Raw genomic sequence first — 19,277 nt, 5'->3', positions numbered from 1 at the left:
TACAAATTTTAATTTACCAAATTCCATAAAGTAGAATACATCCATCTGCCAGATTTCATTCCTTTGAGTACCCTTAGGGTTACTCCCTGCAGGCAATGATGTTTAATTATAGAAAGAGCAAGTCGGACTACTCTTTATAATCTCCTTAGCTTGTTGCCATGCAATAGAAAACTCTTTCTTTAAACCTTTGCTATTGACATGATGTTTTTTATGAAACACAACATACTGCAACACACTTCCAATCAGTAATTGATCAATTTCTGCATTACCTTGTGCTAGAGGACCTGGCAGACCTGTATGGGATTGGATGTGTGCTATATACATAGGACAAAGCCTATTCCTGATTATGTTGTGCACCTGGATGAATAATAATGTCAACTCTCTGTCATCTGGTATTAATTCAGCAGTTTCAATATGCAAGATAACTCTTTCTGCATATTGTAAATTAGTAACTATATAAAGGTTCTTTAAAATCCCTTAGTACCATAAGAATAGCATATAATTCTGCCTTCTGGACAGAATTATAAGGGCTTTGTTCCACCTTACTTAATTCTTCTGATTTGTAACCTGCCTTCCCTGATTTATTTGCATCAGTATATAATGTATGGGCTCCAGTTATTGGTGCATCATGTACAATTTGGGGAAGAATCCAAGAAATTCTCTTTATAAGGGTAAGTCTATCACTTTTGGGATAATTGCTATTTATTTCTCCCAAAAAAATTAGCACAAGCCCTTTGCCAGTGTTCATTGTCTTTGCAAAACTTTTTTATTTTATCAACAGTAAAAGGCTCTATAATCTCTGCTAATTGAGGAGGTCTCATTTTACCTTTTATAATTACTTCATAGACTTTTTACACGTAAGTTTTTTTTTACTTGGCTTATGTGATAAAAAAAGATCCATTCTAAGATAATATCATCCCTCTGCATTAAAATTCCTGTAGGAGAAATTCTGGAAAGCAATATGACTAGAATACAATTAAGATTTGGGCCGGGCTGGGCGGTGGTGGCACACGCCTTTAATCCCAGCACGTGGGAGGCTGAGGCAGGCTGTGAGTTCGAGACCAGCCTGGTCTACAGAGCTAGTGCCAGGACAGGCTCCAAAGCCACAGAGAAACCCTGTCTCGAAAAAACAAAAAAACAAAAAAAGATTTGGATTCACTGTATCCACATGTGCCTCCTGTAATTTCTCCTCAACAATTGTCAATTCCTTTTCTGCTTCAGCTGTTAGTTCTCTGGGATTATTCAAGTCTTTATCACCATCTAAGGTTTTGTTTAAATGAATTATTAGATCAGGTGTTATCCCAACAGCCAGTCATAGACTAGAAATGTCTCTCCCAGCAATCTTTGAAAGCCATTAAGAGTCTACAACCAGTCTCTCCTAAGTTGTGCTGTTTGTGTTCTAATTTTCTGTAAACCTATTCTGTAACTTAGGAAATTAACAGAATCTCCTCTTTGAATCTTTTCAGGAGCAATTTGTAATCACCATTTAGGTAAGACTTTCTTTACTTCTTCAAACATCCTTTCTAAAGTATCTGTATTTGAATCAGATAACAAAATGTCATCCATATAATGGTAAATTATAGACTTAGAAAATTGCTTATGAATTATTTCCAATGGCTGGCTGACAAATTATTGGCACAGGGTGGGGCCATTTAGCATGTCCTGTGGGAGGACGGTCCATTGATATTTCCTAGTAGGCTGAGAATTATTATAAGTAGGCACTGTGAAGGCAAACTTTTCTCTATCCATTTCCTGTAAAAGTTTAGTGAAGTAACAATCCTTGAAATCAATAACTATAAGAGGCCATCCCTTTGGCAACAGAGAAGGCAGAGGAATTCCAGATTGCAGAGGGCCCATAGGTTGAATAACCTTGTTGATAGCCCTTAGATCTGTCACCATTCTCCATTTTCCAGATTTCTTTATAACAGCAAATACAGGAGAATTCCAAGGGATACTAGATTTTTCTATATGGTGAGCATCTAGTTGCTCTTGTACCAGCTGTTCTAAAGCCTGCAACTTTTCCCCACCTAGAGGCCACTGTTTAACCCATATTGGCTTTTCAGTTAACCATTTTAAAGGTAGGGCTGTTAGTACCTCTGAAGGTTTATCAATCACTTTGTGTTCTTGTACAGCCTGAATGGCTGTTGTCTGTCATCTATAATATCTTCTAATATTTTCCCCAGAAACATAAGTTTTTTGGGCTGCAGGAATGTTAATCTGGGTATTCCATTGCTGCAATAGGTCATGACCCCACAAATTCAATGCAATATTGGCTAAATATGGCCTTAATCTTCCTATTTGCCCTTCTGGTCCTATGCATTCAACCCATCTCATGCTTTGTTTTACCCAAGATAGGGCTCCAATTCCCAGGAGCTGAATATCTGCCTCTTGAAGAGGCCAATTCAGATGCCAAGATTCTGGAGTAATGATACTTACATCTGAACCTGTGTCTAATAAGCCTTCAATAAAAATGTCATTTATACAAACTCTTAGCTTTGGTCTTTGATTGTTTATAGAAGTCTTCCAGAATATGTGTTTACTCTGTCCTACTGGAGTTTTTGACTCCTCCTCCACATTTAACCCATCATTCAGACCAGTATTGCTTTCTACAGCAGGCATTGGATTTTTTAATTTTCCTGGTGAGACACATTCTCCACAGTAATTGGGAATGACTGGACCACATTCATCATGGGGACCTGTGAGAGGCCCCCCCATGATGTTTCCCGATGGTATCAGATTGCCTTGTCTATCTTTCATTGACTTATATTCATTGGTCCAATGTTGGCCTTTGCCACCCTCCTACATACAGCTGAAGGCTGAGTCCTCCTGTTTCTGCCATTCCCAGAGGAGACATTATTCCTAGGAATCCATTGTCTGCAATCTCTTCTAAGATGTCCCATTCTACCACAATTAAAACATCTGGTATTTTGATGTCTTCTCTTACCATTAGAAATTGCTTCTCCTACCCACACTTCAGTACCATAGTCAAGTGTTTTGACATTCATCCATGAGTGCTGCTCTGATCTTTAAAGGCCCAAGGATCATTTGCATTCAATATTGGCATTCTCATAAGCCAAAGATTCAATTATTATACATCTAGCTTCTGGGTCAGTTATCCCTATTTGTACAGCCCTAGTTAGTCTTTGCAAAAAGTCACTAAAAGGTTTTCTCTGATCCCGTTTAACCCTAAGATATGATTCAATCTCTTTTTTGGTTCCTGAATCCTGTCCCAAGCTTTAAAGCTGCTGTGCTACATAGAGACAAGGTGTGGTCATCATAAAAAGCTTGATCCTGAGGATCAGAGTAAAAATTTGATCCAGGGAAACCTCAAGTCCTTTTGCTTTTTCTGTTGCTCTAAAATTCTTGCCTCCTCTTTTAAAAAGCACCTCCAAAGTAATTGCTATCCACTTTCTAGGACTGCTGAGATTAACTGAGCCCAATCTTGAGGAATGGCTTTGCTACTGAAAGCCTAGGTTTTGACCATTTCCCAAACAAAGGACAGATGTAGGCCATAAACTTCAATTGTTTAATTTCCTTTAGATCAGTCACATATGGGCTCCCATGTATATTCTTTGACAACCTTAGGGTACTTGGGGCAAGATACTTTTTCTGTTGTTATTATAGGAAAGGCAGAATCTGGGGAAGTCATCCCGGGGATTTTTATGTACTGATGAGGTTAAATTTTGCCTTTGTACTTTTTGTTCCTGGTCATCAAATTTGATAATTTCCTCAATCTTTTCAAATCTGTTTACCACTGACTTTTGTAATGTCTGGAGCTCCTGTCCAGTATTCTGCTCTGATGCCCTCATTGAGGAGTCCAAGGTATGAAGTCTGTCCGGTAGAGATATTGTCTCATCCTTGGACATGATCTTCATAGCATGCATATTACCTTTCTGGAGATACATTCTGTCAGTCAGTCTGTCATACCCCTTTGACAGAGTCCAATTAATACATTCAATAGTGCGAACTCTCTCAAATAATGTTTCAGCACCCACTGTTATTGATTGGGTTTTATGTGCCAAGTCAGCTGTTTCCTTCTCCAGATTGCTGAATCTTCCATTAGATGAAGTCTGTACCATTTCCATAAGAACCTCAGTTGACTGAGTTTTGTTAAGGTGGTCGTATCCTTCTTCAGATTTCCAAACTCTTTCTTGAGAAATGTTGTTTCCATCTGTAAAGATTGTACCATTTCTAAAAACGCCTCATTCTCAGCCAGATTGCAAAACCATTTTTTAGGAAAAAAAATATTGAGGATAAAATTAATCCCCAGAATTAAGATTAATGATGTAGAAAGGACATCATGTAAGTGTTGTGAAACCTCACACATGGTGTAAGTAAAGAGGCCATTGAAACCTTGGATGGTTAGGTTGCCTAACATATTGCCCTTTTAAATTAGCAATTTATGATCTATATTTAAGATATATTTAGCTGGATTAGGTGCAATAACAGTAACCTGCCAGTAGTGTCGCAGGCCACCTACAAAACTAACCTAGCTGAGCCTGGCGACACAGTTGGAGTCACGTGACTGGTATGAATCTGATTTTAGTGTGAAATGATGAAAGATATGCTTAGATCAAAAAGTGTGTACCACGGTGGGCCCTGATTGTTCAGCAGCTGCAGGAGCACAGGGATAACAAGATAACAGCAGGCACCCAGGAAAGCCATAACCTGTCTGAATTTCCATGCAGTGTGCAGTGGCGGGAGGACTGGAAGCTGCTTTGAGGTGAGTAATGTGATAATATAAAGAACCACAGTCAATCTGCAGCAAGAAAAGCCACCACTTCATGAGAATTCTATACCCAGATGAACTGCTGGCTCCACGCACAGGCCATGGCTGGCTGAGGGAGGGCTCACACCTAGCCAGGCGCACTCTGAACTGGTGGCAGGCGGGGATATAAAACCAAACATTGTTGGGTGCCAGAGAAAGGCATAAGTCACAAAACAATCCCACACCAGTTCACAACTATGAATAATAAAAGGGTTATTTATTTAAGAGGAAAACTTACAGATCACTGTCCTAGACAACAGCTTTCTGAGCAAACAGTAACAGTGTCCAACAGCCAGAAGCAGGAGCTGGAAGCAAGAGACTGAGCAAAAGAGACCACACCCAAGTGGGCTGGTATCTTAAAGGCTATTGGCTGAAGGAGCAGAAGGAAGTCTCACAGCACACATAAACTGAGTAAAAAAAAAATTAAAAAAAAAACCTTATGGCTGGGCGGTGGTGGCGCACGCCTTTAATCCCAGCACTCGGGAGGCAGAGGCAGGCGGATCTCTGTGAGTTCAAGACCAGCCTGGTCTACAGAGCTAGTTCCATGACAGGCTCCAAAACCACAGAGAAACCCTGTCTCGAAAAACAAAAACAAAAAAACAAAAAAAAACTTATGTGGAAAAAGTCTCTGAGTTAATTATAAAAGGAAAAATTGAGACTTTTTCAATTAGCAGAAACAGACCCAGCAGAAATTATAATACACTTTAATAATGGTAAAATTGACAGAGTGAATAAATGGGAAGAAAGTGAACCCTAGAAAAGAGCTTTTAGTAATTTTGGGGGATAGCAACAGCTATTCCAAAAGCAAGATAATTCAATTTATAAAGAGAACTAGCTGGATCCTTCCTCACATTGTGTGGGACACACCGATAACTGGAGCCCCTACATTCTCTGCTTACACAAATAACTCAGGTAAGGCAGGTTACAAATCAGAAAATTAAATAAAGTGGATCAAAGCCCTTGTGATTCTGTCCAAAAGTCAGTATTATCTGTTATTCTTGTGCTACTAAAAGATTTTAAAGAACCTCTCAACATGGCAATTTACAATATACAGGAAGAGTCATTTTACATAGTAAAACCACCAAATTTACGCCAGATGGTTCAGAATTGACTTCGTGATTCATTCAGCTACACGATATAATCAGGAATAGGCTTCATCCCATATATAACACACATCTGATCCCAGGTCCTCTAACACAAGGTAATGCAGAAATCAATTAGTTATTGATTGGAAATGTGCTGAAGGCCTCAGAATTTCATAAACAATCATGTCAATAGCAAAGGTTTGCTGGGCAGTAGTGTCACACACCTTTAATCCCAGTACTCAAGAGGCAAAGGCAGTTGGATCTCTGTGAGTTTGAGGCCATCCTGGTCTACAAAGTGAGTTCCAGGACAGCCAGAGCTATTACACAGAGAAACTTTGTTTTGAAAAAAAAATAGCAAAGGTTTAAAAAAAAGACTTTTCCATCATGTAGCTACAAGCCAAGGAAAATATAAGTAAATGTTCTATTTGTACTTTATACAACCAAACACCACTACCTAACAGGAAATAACCCAAAGGGTACCCAAAAGAATGAAATCTAGCAGATGGATGTGTTCTATTTTGCGGAATTTGAAAAACTAAACCATGTACCCCACATCATTGATATATATTCAGATTTTCAATGAGCAACTGCTTTGAGCTTAGAAAAGCTGATTCGGTAATCACACATTTACTAGATGTTAAGGACATCCGGGGTTTACCTCTACAGATAAAGTCAGACAATGCTCCAGCATCGGTCTCTAAGAAAATAAAATAGGTTTTTACTTATTATAATATAAAGCATATTACAGATATCCCACACAATCCTACAGGGCAGGCAGTTATAGAAAGATGAAATTGAACTCTAAAGGATATGATGAATAAACAGATGATAAATACCTCCCAAGTGCTGGGATTAAAGGCATGTGCCACCATCCCCGGCAGTACTTATTAGTTTTATAGGTTACTTTAGATTAAATAGTCATGTTGTTTTGAAGGACACTAAAAAGAAATCCCACACTAGCTCAGAATTGCATATATTAAAGGGTTATTTATTTAGGGGTAGACTCACAGATCACAGTCTTCTGCATGAATGAGGAAACAGTAACCGAATGAAATCTGGCATATGGATGTGTTTCATTTTGCAGAATTTAGAAAATTAAAATATGTACACCACACCATTGACACTTATTCAGGTTTTCAGTGGGCAACTGCTTTAAGCTCAGAAAAGGCTGATTCAGTAATCACAAATTTATTAGAAGTTATGGCCATCATGGGTATACCTGCACAAATAAAGACAGATAATGGCCCAGCATATGTCTCTAGGAAAATGAAATGGTTTTTTGCTTATTATAACATTAAGCATGTTACAGGTATACCACACAACCCTACAGCTCAAGCAGTTATAGAAAGATCAAATCAAACTATAAAAGATATGTTAAACAAATAGAAAGGGGTGGAAAATGCCCCCAGAAATAGATTACATAATGCTTTATTAACCTTGAATTTTCTTAACACTAATGAGAAAGGGACAACAGCAACAGAAAGACATTGGATAATAGAAAAGTCTGCTGAATTAAATCAACCAGTTTATTTCAAGGATGTGCTGACCTCACAATGGAAGCCAGGAGATGTGCTACGTTGGGGAAGGGGTTTTGCTCTTGTTTCCACAGAAGAATAAAAATTGTGGATACCATCAAAATTAATAAAAGTTCAGTTTGAAGAGGAGAAACCTCTTGGAAAGGAGACATGGCAGCTCATCCACAATGATGATAATCGTACAGGTGGTAAGAAAAACATATAGAATGGGGGCAGGGTTCTGTTCTTATCTCCACAGGAAAACACTCATCTTTGAAAAATTCCAGAGACCCTGGATGTTTGAATACTAACAGATGGAAAAATAACCACCCAATAGGGATCATCAAGAAAATAAAATATGATTCATAGGCACGAATCTTTAAAAATGTACATTTATGTATATGTATATATATTTACAAATATATAGAGCTGGTTTTGGAGTTGGACAACAGCTCTGTCCTTCTTTAAATCCAAACATGTTGTTAAAAGAAGAACCCAGAGTTTCTGTCTCATGTCAGGAGCCATGATATGGAACAGAAAGAAAAAATAATTCAGAAAAAATTTACTTTTCCTCATATCTACTTTGTCTTTATCGTACCTTTCATTGAATATATATGTCTGTATATATCTCTATAAATAATGCTTAAGTTTTTTACAATGAACAATGAATTTTCCTGCAATAATCTTTGAAGTTTCCAGGAAGAAGATGAGGCCCCACAACAACAACTCCACCTGGTTGACATGATGTCATGATGCTGATAGCACTATTACAAGACCTGTTTTGGGTACCAGCTGCTCAAGATGGTTCCAACTAGGTTAGCTGAAATGGTGCACATTTTTACAGTGTTCTGGCCAGACCTCCACCAAATACTCAGAGACTATTTGCAATTATACCAGACATGAATCTTGGAACTTAACCATCATTTTTCTTTCACAGGATCCCATAGAAAGCACATTGCCCCCATGACAACTGGAATTAATTCTAGAAGATGATGCCCCCTCTCCCAACAATGTTTGTCCTTAGGATTAGGGGCATCATTTAGGGGTTGATTATAATTGGTATACAGTTGGAGGTTGGGGGGAATTTTATAGGCTCAGGGATCTTTTTGGGGAAAAAAGGGGAAAATTGGATGGGATTCTACATTGGTATGAGTTTACTCACACTAATAATAATAGTGAGTGATAGGGTGAATACTTGTGAGTTATTATTTAAAGGCAATTACACTGGTATAGATTCTTGTATATTGATACAAAGTTAAATTATATTGAATATTGTATGCATGCATGCTTCTACCTCTGCTCAAAACATTTTTATATATTGATATAAATTTATTATATTGCAATGTACATTTTTACCTATGATCAAGATACTTATACATTGTTTACATTTGGAGGTCATTGTCCTCATTTATTGCACAGTTGTTTTTTTTTTTGTTGTTGTTTGTTTTTCGAGACAGGGTTTCTCTGTGGCTTTGGAGCCTGTCCTGGAACTAGCTCTTGTAGACCAGGCTGGTCTCGAGATCCGCCTGCCTCTGCCTCCCAAGTGCTGGGATTAAAGGCGTGCGCCACCACCGCCCGGCTTATTGCACAGTTGTTTATTGTCTTAGTCTTTAAGTTAGTATTAAGAATTATAGACCAATAGTCATCTATATTTGTCATACTTATAGTTAGACTAATCAGGTTCTTTAGATGCATAGAAATTATATTCTGCGTAGATAAGTAATCTTTAACCACTTCAAAGAGCTGTAGAAAATGGCATTTAAGTAACTTCGGGTTCTGTTGAAGTGAAACACAATTGCTCCTGGCAGCACTGATATATTCCGGAGAGAATGTTGAGCACTAAAGACACTCCACTCGGAGCTTGTTTTTTTCTTGGCAAAACTAGCCTTTGGGCAAAGAAATGCCCATGCCCCAACTGTTCTTCTTAAAAAATAGAAATAAAGGCAGGGGTGTTCTTCTTGAACATGGGGCACAGGACAGACACACACGGCGGAACAAACACAGACACGACACGGCGGCTCCCACGTGGGTCCACTTTAATGGGGGAGGGAAACACAGAAGGGCAGAGGAACGTGCGGGACACACGAGGAAAGGCAAAACGAGGGGGGAGAGCCTCGTGTGGCCCTGCCTTTTAACGGGGAGCGCAAGGGTATCTGGGGTGCGCACAGGTATCCGTAGTCCAGGGGGAGTATGGGAGTTGTAGTTTCCAAAAGAACAACACCAACCACTGACAAGGTACATGGTATCCAGAAATGGATAAGCAGAACTGTCAAATCTTGCCAAGAGGGGCTGGAGTGATGGCTCAGTGGTTAAGAGCATTGCCTGCTCTTCCAAAGGTCCTTAGTTCAATTCCCAGCAACCACATGGTGGCTCACAACCATCTGTAAAGAGGTCTGGCGCCCTCTTCTGGCCTTCAGGCTTATGCACAGACAGAATATTGTATACATAATAAATAAATAAATATTAAAAAAAAATCTTGCCAAGACAGGGTAAGACGGTTTTGAAAAATTTCTTGCCTTTGAAAATAGTCTGTCAGGCAGGGCGGTGGTGGCCCACGCCTTTAATCCCAGCACTTGGGAGGCAGAGGCAGGTGGATCTCTGTGAGTTCGAGACCAGCATGGTCTACAGAGCTAGTTCCAGGACAGGAACCAAAGCCACAGAGAGCCGGGCGATGGTGGCGCATGTGCCGGTGATGGTGGCGCATACCTTTAATCCCAGCACTCGGGAGGCAGAGGCAGGCGGATCTCTGTGAGTTCGAGACCACCCTGGTCTATAGAGCTAGTTCCAGGACAGGCTCCAAAGCCACAGAGAAACCCTGTCTCGAAAATAAAAACAAACAAACAAACAAACAAACAAAAAAAGCCACAGAGAAACCCTGTCTTGAAAAAACAAAAAAGAAAAAAAAGAAAGAAAAGAAAACGTTCTGTCAGTTACTCTAGGCCTTAGCCAAAGTTGTTTGCTTCAACATTGCAAATGAGACTTTGGGTGATTGCCCAGGGAGCCAGTTGTCTCTGCCATTTGTTGCACATTTTGGAAGTTGCTTGATTGCACTTCCTGCTTACTCAAGTAATATTATTTCCCTTCTCAGATCTTTGATGGGGTTGAAGACTAGATAATTGTAGTTACTTTCCTCTCATGACTTGACCAAGTTATTTATTATAAAAGACTTAAGCTAGTTAGGATATTTGTTTTTTTTGTTTTTTTTTTGTTTTTTTTTGTTTTTCGAGACAGGGTTTCTCTGTGGTTTTGGAGCCTGTCCTGGAACTAGCTCTTGTAGACCAGGCTGGTCTCGAACTCACAGAGATCCGCCTGCCTCTGCCTCCCGAGTGCTGGGATTAAAGGCGTGCGCCACCACCGCCCGGCAGAACTCTCTTATTTAAAAAAGGATGGTGGCGCACGCCTTTAATCCCAGCACTCGGGAGGCAGAGGCGGGTGGATCTCTGTGAGTTCGAGACCAGCCTGGTCTACAAGAGCTACCCTGTCTTGAAAAAGCAAAAAATAAATAAATAAATAAATAAATAAATAAATAAATAAATAAAAATAAAATAAAAAAGGAGGAGGTGCTGTAGGAAGGCTTGCAGCCAGTGGTTACCCGCCTGCTGGGGTGTGGCCTCTTACACTATATACGTGAATGCAGAGGCTGTGTCTGGCCCTTTTTTCACTCCTTTTTGCTGGCTGCTCGTTCTGATTGTTGGATTGCTGGATTTGATCTATGTCTACTGTTCAAGCAGAGAATTCTGATTAGTGAGTTTACCCCTAAATAAATAACTATTTGTTTCTCATTTCTGAGCTAGTTGGGATTTCTTTTAAGTGTTCGTTCATCACTTGGTCCATTGTAACAGGAGGAGCAGGTCCTTTTGTTCTTCCCACCCAGCTAGCTTACACCCGAAATAATCACACAGAAATTGTATTAATTAAATCACTGCCTGGCCTATTATTTATAAACTCTTATTGGCTAACTCTCACATATTAGTTTAACCCATCTCCATTAATGTGTATTGCCACTTGACTGTGGCTTACCAGCATGAATCTAACCAGCATCCATCTCTGGCAGGAGAACAATGGCGTCTGCCACACTGCCTTCTTCCCAGCATTCAGTTCTGTCTACTCCACCTATCTAAGTTCTTCTGCCCTATCAAAGGGCCAAGGCAGATTCTTTATTCAACCAATGAACGCAACACATAGTCAGAAGGACCTCCTGCATCAGGTCCGTTCATCACCAATCTACTTCAGAGACCTGGACTTTGCTTTCTTTGTGGCAAAACTAAGGCACTGGGTAAGAAAGTGCCCTTACCTCAACTGCTTACTGTATGCTGTCCTAATGGGATAAGCAGGACACAAAAGAGAGTGACTGTCAAACCTTGCCCAGACAAGGCGTGACAGTCCTTAGAAAACCCTGCTTCATAGTCTGTCAGATATTCTAGGCCTTGTAGCTTGAAGATGGCTGCCCCAGTGCTGCAGAGGAACTTGGGTGGCTGTCCAGGCAGCCGGCTCTTTGTTATTTCTCACATTTTCAAAATCCATTGTTTGCACTTCCTGCTTATTCAGTTAGTGTTGTTTCCTTCTCAGGTCTCGAGAGAGTGGAAGACTAGATGGTTATAGTTTCCCTTCTTTGCAAGAATCTTAAAAGAAATTCACTAAAGAAATGCAAAGTATTTAAGTTTGAGAGATAACAAAAGATAGTTTTGGATGATAATGCAAGTTATGATAGAAAGTAAATTAGGTACAAAACTTTGGACTCACCAAGATAGGATAGATACGGAGTATTTTCTCTGAATTTGTCCAATGTAAGTACATTGTTGATGTACTTATTGCCTTTATATATTGTATATAGTTACTTATTGTATATAGTTTTTCTTATATTAGTTATAGCCCTTTTAAATTTTTAGACAAAATGGGGAAATATAGTGTTTTTTTTTTAATAAATAAAACTTTGCTGAAGATCAGAAAAACTAAGCCACCAGAGGCCAGGCACACATCTTTAATCCCAGGATTTGGGAGACAGATGCAGATGGATCTCTGTGAGTTCAAGGCCATTCTGGGCTACATGAGATCAATACAGAAACAGACCTAGGTAGTGATGGCTCACACCTTTAATCCCAGCACTAGAGGGAATATAAAACCAGAGGAGACAAAGGCTCTGAGCTCAATCTGCCATCGCTCAGCCTTGGGAGATGTAAGACTTTTCTAGTGGCTGGCTTGTTCTACTTTTCTGATCTTCAGCTTGAACCCCAATATCTGTTTCTGGGTTTTTATTATTCATGCTACAAAGGTGACCTCTGACCTCTACACCACCCACATATACATTATGTCCTTGCACACAGATACAATACCAGATAATAATTGTTTATAGGAGGTGCTGCCTGGGTTTGTGGCTCACATTCCTAATTCCTGCACTAGCAAGACAGAGCAGGCCTATTTTTGTGAGTTTGAAGCTAGCATGGTCTTCATAATGATATCCAGGCCAGTAAGAGAAACATTGTGAGATTCTGGCTAAAAAAAAAAAAAAAAAAAAAAAATCTTTTTTTTTTTTTTTTGATTTTTGAAACAGAATTTCTCTGTAGTTTTTGGTGCCTGTCCTGGGACTCACTCTTGTAGACCAGGCTGGCCTCAAACTCACAGAGGTCTGCCTGCCTCTGCCTCCCGAGTTCTGGGATTAAAGGTGTGTGCCACAACCGCCAGGCTAAAATAAATCTTAAAATAAAATAAACCTTAAAATTCCTAAAGGCTCAAACAACAAAGGGAAAATCTTGGTTCATGTAATAGAAAATGCTGAAATATGCTGGATTCACAAGGTGGTGTGGTATCGCATACCTGTAACCCAGCACTTAGGTGGCTGAAGCTGGAGGGTTGTGATTTGAGACCAGTGAGAGCTGGGGGGGTCCCTGGTTGTTTCACAAACAAAACCCATCATGTACAACAACCTCAGCTTCAGACGTAACTTGATACAGAATTCAGTGCAGACCTTGGGACCCTATAGCATTTCTCTGGTGGCTTGGAGAGAGGTCTTCTTGAGTGTGAGATCCTGGACAGACTGGGGGTACATGCCCATGGACAAGATGCCTGTATGGTCTCAGTGTGTGAGCCTGTCATTATTTATGAATCTATGTGGATGTCTGGGATATCACTGGGGCCGGAGGCAGGGGGCTGGCTAACTGCCCTAATTCAGGCCTGAGAGGCTTAGGACACCACTCCCAAGCCTGTTTACTTCTTAAAATCTCCCTATCCCCTCCCAACTCAAGGTCTAGACTGTGGAAGCTGAGAACCTTTCTAGAACCCGGTGGCCTGCCCGGGTCCCTCTGGGCTTCCCAACCCTGCTCATGTGCGGCCAGCACCCATCAGTTCTGTGTCTGGACCTGAGTGAGGCAGGGCAGTTAGCCAGCCTCCAGCCTCCGGCCCCGGTGATATCCCAGGCACTAAGTTGGGGAAGGACAGAGCCAGGAAGGGCAGAGTAGAAGGTCACAGAGGGTGCCGAAGACCCTACCCAAGGCTGGAGCAACCCTTCCTTCTCTTTCCTGCACCAGGACACGATGTCACCAGTGCACCGTTGGGCTCGGGTGGGAGGGGAGAGCTGAGCCTAGGAGCCCATTTTTAAAAGCTTGTTTCCACGTTGACTTCTGTCAGCTGTTCTCAACCTTCCTAATGCTGCACCCTTAATACAGTTTCTCATGTTATGGTGACCCCACCATAAAATGACTTTCGTTGCTACTTCATAACTGCAATTTTCCTACTGTATGAGTCGTAATGTAAATATCCATGTTTTCTGATTGATGATCTCTGGTGACCCCCAAAGGAGTTGTCAGTGTTGAGAACACTGACTTATGTTCTGGGGAAGGAGGCGTGGCAGGGTTGCACGTGGAGGACAACTGTGGAGTCAGTTTGCTTTTTCCACCCCGTGAGTTTCCTCTGGGGACTGAACTCTGAGTGCCAAGCACCTTTACCCACTGGCTGAGCCATCTGCCTTAGGGGGACTCTCCCCTTTAGAAACTGAAAGTCGTGTGTGATACTCATAAGGGTACGTGTGAGCTCCAGGGTATACTTGCCAGTCCCCTTGAAAAAGCCATGAGAAAGTTAGATGTCCCCTTGAGGCAGGGCCTCTGCCTGAACCAGGGGCTGAGTTCTCCAGGCTAGATTAACAGTCAGTGAGTCTCTGCCAGAGCTGGGATTAGTGGCGTGTGCAGGCCGAGCTACAAGCTGAGCTTGTGCTTGCCAGGGCGCTGGGGGCTGGACTCTAGTTGCAGGACCCATAACCATCATCGTGCCCTCTGGGCCAACTCTTCAGCCTGGACACACATGAAGGAAGAAGGGTGCAGAGCCAGAGCCCCGCCTTCCCAGCTCCCACTGCTTTCCCCACTTGTTTTTGCATATTTTATGTCTGTCTTCTTGTGGGATGGTGCCAACACAGCCAAGAAGGCCAGAGAAGGGGCGGGGAATCGTGAGTCTGACTCTGTCTCTCTCCATCCTCTGCCACTAAGCCCCAGCAATTCTATCTCCACCTCGCTGGCACCCAGGCCACATCCGGCTTTTTTATATGGGTGCTGGAGATTCGAACTCAGATTCTAATGCTTGCACAGCAGGCTCTCTTGCCGGCCGCTGAATCTTTTTTCCTCCCTCTCCCCATTTATACATTTATTCGTTCATCTTGTGAGTCCTTGTGTATGCCCGTGGCGGTCAATGGACAACTTGCAGGCAGTTAGTTCTTTCCTTCCACCAATAGAAACTCAGGTCGACAAGATCGGGAAGTGTCTTTACTCCCTGAGCCATTTTAGGGTGGTCTCCTGTTTACTTTTTTAAAGCAGTGTCTTTCTTGTCCCAGGCTCACCTAGAACTCCTGGTCACCAGAGTCAACCCGCTCTCAGCAACCCTGGCGACACGACTGTGAGCTCATTTCAGACTCACACCTCCAAGAGCAGCTCAGGCCTTCTGGCTTGCTCTTAGTAGCGTCCCCTATGGCTCCTCCTCCGGTCACATCCCCACCCTCCACCTGGCCTTTTTCCTCTTGGAATCCGTTTCTACGACGTGCGCCCCCATACCATTGTGGACTTAAAGGAGAGACTGGGTATGGATACCTCAGGCTCGGGAGGCTGGGGGAGGGGGACTTCCCAGCACCCTCCCGGAGCCGTGGGCTTTATTATGCAGCGGCCCCAGGAAGGAACAGGGGCCTCACGAGTGAGGGGCATCGCGTGCCCTCGCCCTCCTGGCTGTGCAGGGAACCGGAGACTGCGGGATGTCCGCGGAGGCTGAGAGGAGTCTTCTGGGCGCTACCGCGGCCAGCCGTCAGGGGTCAAGCGACTCAGGGAGGCCGCAGGCCGAAGTGGCTCCGCTAGGGGCCTGGTGAGGAGCAGGGGGTAGGGGTAGGGCCTGGGGAAGTCGCTAGAGGCCCCAGTGGCAGGGGACAGACGCTCGGACTTAATGCTGATCGGGGGCGTTTGAGGGGAGGCCACTCGGCTGGGGGGACCCTCCTCACACATGCTGCGGGCGCTGCTGGAGAGAGGAGACAAGGGAGGCAGGAAGGTGAGAGATCTTCAAGGTAGATGAGAAAGCTTACCCGCCGTGGAGCTCTGTGAGTCTCCTCTAAATCTCGCAGTCCACCCACAACCCAATCCAGGCAAGTCTCCCGACCGCCAAGGGGCACCCAACTCACCCCGGCCGGGCCGGGTCCACCGTGTCCCTCGTCGGGGGCCAGGGAGAGGACTGCAGGGGGAGCGAAGCGGTGTCTCCGGGGCTGCAATCTGCCGGGAGAGGCTGGCTGAGCGGGGCTCCTGTCAGAACCCCGGCCCTCCCCACGCCGGGACTCAGGGCTGGGGCGAGGGACTCTAACAGGCAGGCAGGTCGGATGGGGTGGGCGCACCTGCGGAACTTGTTGGCAGGAAGGCAAAGCTACCCAAAGCGGGGCCCGGGGCGGCGGCGGAGCTCTGCAGGCCGCTGTACAGGCCCCTCTGCCGGGAATGCAAGGAGAGAAAACTGAGGCCGGGGTGTGACCACCTGCCTCCTCCCTTCCTCTTTCCCTCTACTTTCCATCCTTCTCTTCCTCCTCCGTCTTCTCCCATCCCCCCCTCCTCACCGAGATGCCCAGTCCCCCTCGGGCCCCCATCAGGCCCGCGGGCAGATCTGGCCTCCGCCCATCAGTCGCCAGGTACAGGGGTGACGGTGTCTTGCCGGCAAGGTGGCTCGGAGAGAAGATGGGGTGTCCCAGGCCTGGGGGGAAGACCCAGGGAGAGAGGGATGGTAGTGTCACCAGCGAGACCAGAGCCAGGATCCTCGTGCCCTTCCACTCGCCCCATTCTGGCTGCTTCTAATGCTCACCCGGGGGTCGAAAGAGGGGCGGGAGGCTGTGGACAGACGGGTCCTCCCCCAACCCGCTGGGGTCGCAGCCGGGTGGGGCGAGTGGGACCCGGTAGGACAGCTCTGAGACCGACATCGCAGGGGCCACCGGCTGCGGACAGAGATGTGGGAGAATGAGGGTCTGTCTGGAGATTTAGACCGAGATACAGGACTGGGGTTGCCGAGTGGGCTCCATCAGCCTGGCTCGGAGTCCAGGCCTCTCGCTACCGATCATGGGGTGTCTGATCATTAGGGGAATGGTGGCCCGAAGACTTGTTTGTTGAACTCTTTCAACTCTTTTTGTTGTCTTTCAAAGCCTGGGTCTTAATCCGGATCCCGCAGAGACGATTGCTCAGCCCCTCAGGACGAGATCACACTCTGTATTGGAAGTGTGTTTGGAAGTCGGAGAGATTAGAAGGAACGGAAAGTTCTCTTACATAGATCCGAGGCAGGGGCGAAGCCGAGCCTCTGTCATCTCCCAGCGTCCTCAGCAGCTTCTCTCCATGCCCGTCTGAACCCTCCTCCACCTCCAGCTCAGGCCCATCCAGGCTCACGCCCCTCCTCTTCAGGGTCTGTGGGAACAGCAGATGGCGGGGTGGGCCCTCCGATCTTACCCGACTTGGTTCTAGGGTACCTGAGAGAGGAGATCTTCTCGGGCTAGTCTGCTGGAGGGATACACGATAGACATGGCCTGCTCCTGGGAGACCCAGAAACTAAATTCACAGTAAGTCCCCCGAGGTTCAAGTCCCCACGGAGTAGCTTAGAAGCTACCGAGGTCATGTAGCATGGCTGGGATGCTCCCGGGGCCTTGCAGGTAGCTTCAGGTACCTGCAGGATATCCGCATTGGTGCGGCTCTCATGCGGCTCGCTGTACTCGGTGTATTTGAGCAGCACCCGGTCCATGTCGCTGCTTGCGTACTGGAAGAGGCGCTGCGCGCTGTTGAAGATGATCAGTGCGATGTCGCAGTCACACAGCACGCTCAGCTCGTAAGCCTTCTTCATCAACCCGAACTTGCGTTTGGTGAATGTCACCTGCACCACAGAGGCGAGATGGGGTGTGGCGGGGTGGGGGCGTTAAAGGAGGGAACTGCAGAGTGAGCTTCTCTGCTCTAGTTTCCATCCGAGCCTGGGAAACTTCTCTGCGTGTTTACAACTCCCCAAGTGTCCAGGTGTCTTCTGAGAAGATTGGGCCCGGGGAAGCAGAACCCACGGTTTCTGTCTCAGTCTCCCCAAAAGGGCCTCAGGACTCAGACTTCTCTGCAAGACCATTTGTTTAGCCTGGCTGTGCCCCTGCCCCGAATGCCACCTCCCCCAATGGTGATGCAGTCTGGGACTCACCTGCCTGTTCCTTTGGTCTAGAATGCGTGAGATCTGGATTTTTTTCCTTCCCATTGTGCCTGGCTGAGCCGAGTGACTCTTCTGAAAGAGCGCAGGAGGGAATGGCTGGAACGAGGCCAACAGTGGCAGCCTCTGCCCTGCCCACTTCAAGTCTCTGAACCCCAGTGATGACAAGGAGAAGGAAGGCAGGCCAGGTCACCCAGACAGCCCCTGCTGGGCTTCAGTAAATGCAGTGCACTGTGGAGATCCATGCACTTCCACATCCCTCCACCTAGGAAGCTGAAACAGGAGGAAGCTGGGATCCAGGCCAGCCTCAGCTCCTCCTGGAGATGGAGGTCATCCAAAGGACCGTCCAGAGTATATCACTTACTCAAATGGAGAGGGTCACTAGGATGCCCTCTGGACAGTGGACACAGAAATTGAGGTTGTTTCCCCACTGCTGTGTGCTCGTATGCACGTATGTGGGGTGGGGGGCCTGGAGACAGGCCCTCTCTGTTCACCACATTGGTCTAGTTCTGCAGATGGAACTCAGGCACTTGAGTAGACAGCAGATGTCTTTGCCAGCTAAGCCACCTTATTCACCCTCTTTTTTGTTTGTTTTGTTTTGTTGAGACAGGATCTCTACATGTAGCTCTGGCTGTTCTTGCAATGTTGCTGGCCTCAAACTCACAGAGATCGACCTGTCTCTGCCTCTAGAGCACTGGGCTTAAAGACATGTGCCACACGCAGCTCTTTTCTTTCCTTAATTTAGTGAATTCTGCATACAATTCACTAGTTTAATGTGCACAGTTAAATGGCATTTAGTGTGTTTTCCATAGTGTTTAACCACTACCTCGGTCAAATTTCAGAACATTCCATGGTCATCAGGCTGCAGCTGCCGTCACCCCTACCCCCCATTCCCTCTGCTTCCTGGCTCTGGGATTCTGTTCTAGATCTCTCCATACATGGGTCACACACCGTCTGGGCCTGGGGGCTCCCCACATTTTCACTATGGGACATGGAAGGAGAGTGTTCTGAGACATGGTTTTGCTAAGTAGAACAAAATCCTCCTGCCTCAGCCTCCAGGGTGCCAGTGGAACAGGTGTGGTCACCACATCCCCTCAGGAAAACGCTCTGCTGTGTTTTTTACTGCATGGACTTGAGGAAAAGTCACCCCTGGCAGACTGGGAACTCCACTAAAGGGTCAACATGGGGACTTGGGAAGTCCCTGGCCTCCCTAGTAGAGATCCTGGGTCTCCCTGGCCTCCA

General features: G+C 44.9%; 1 protein-coding gene across 2 annotated transcripts; it reads right to left on the bottom strand.

Annotated features, from left to right (window-relative positions):
- Positions 1 to 15,560: 15,560 nt before the first annotated feature.
- On the bottom strand, positions 15,561 to 18,083 carry Mef2b (myocyte enhancer factor 2B). 2 transcript variants are annotated; one of them, XM_005370533.2, is made up of 8 exons: positions 18,030 to 18,083; positions 17,520 to 17,723; positions 17,129 to 17,263; positions 16,674 to 16,803; positions 16,432 to 16,565; positions 16,219 to 16,306; positions 16,012 to 16,099; positions 15,561 to 15,848 (listed from the first exon to the last, which is right to left on the bottom strand). In XM_005370533.2, exons 1-8 carry the CDS (start codon positions 18,081 to 18,083, stop codon positions 15,629 to 15,631), a joined length of 1,053 nt encoding a protein of 350 aa, XP_005370590.1. In that variant the 3' UTR covers positions 15,561 to 15,628. The 2 variants fall into 2 exon arrangements, with proteins under 2 accessions (XP_005370590.1, XP_005370591.1); XM_005370534.2 differs by having other exon boundaries at positions 16,456 to 16,565.
- Between the last annotated feature and the right edge of the window lie 1,194 nt (positions 18,084 to 19,277).

The sequence above is a fragment of the Microtus ochrogaster genome, unplaced genomic scaffold (genome assembly GCF_000317375.1).
Source record: "Microtus ochrogaster isolate Prairie Vole_2 unplaced genomic scaffold, MicOch1.0 UNK81, whole genome shotgun sequence".
Classification (NCBI taxonomy): domain Eukaryota; kingdom Metazoa; phylum Chordata; class Mammalia; order Rodentia; family Cricetidae; genus Microtus; species Microtus ochrogaster.
The sequence above is the reverse complement of the archived record's forward strand: the minus strand, read 5'-3'. Positions and strand labels throughout refer to the sequence as shown.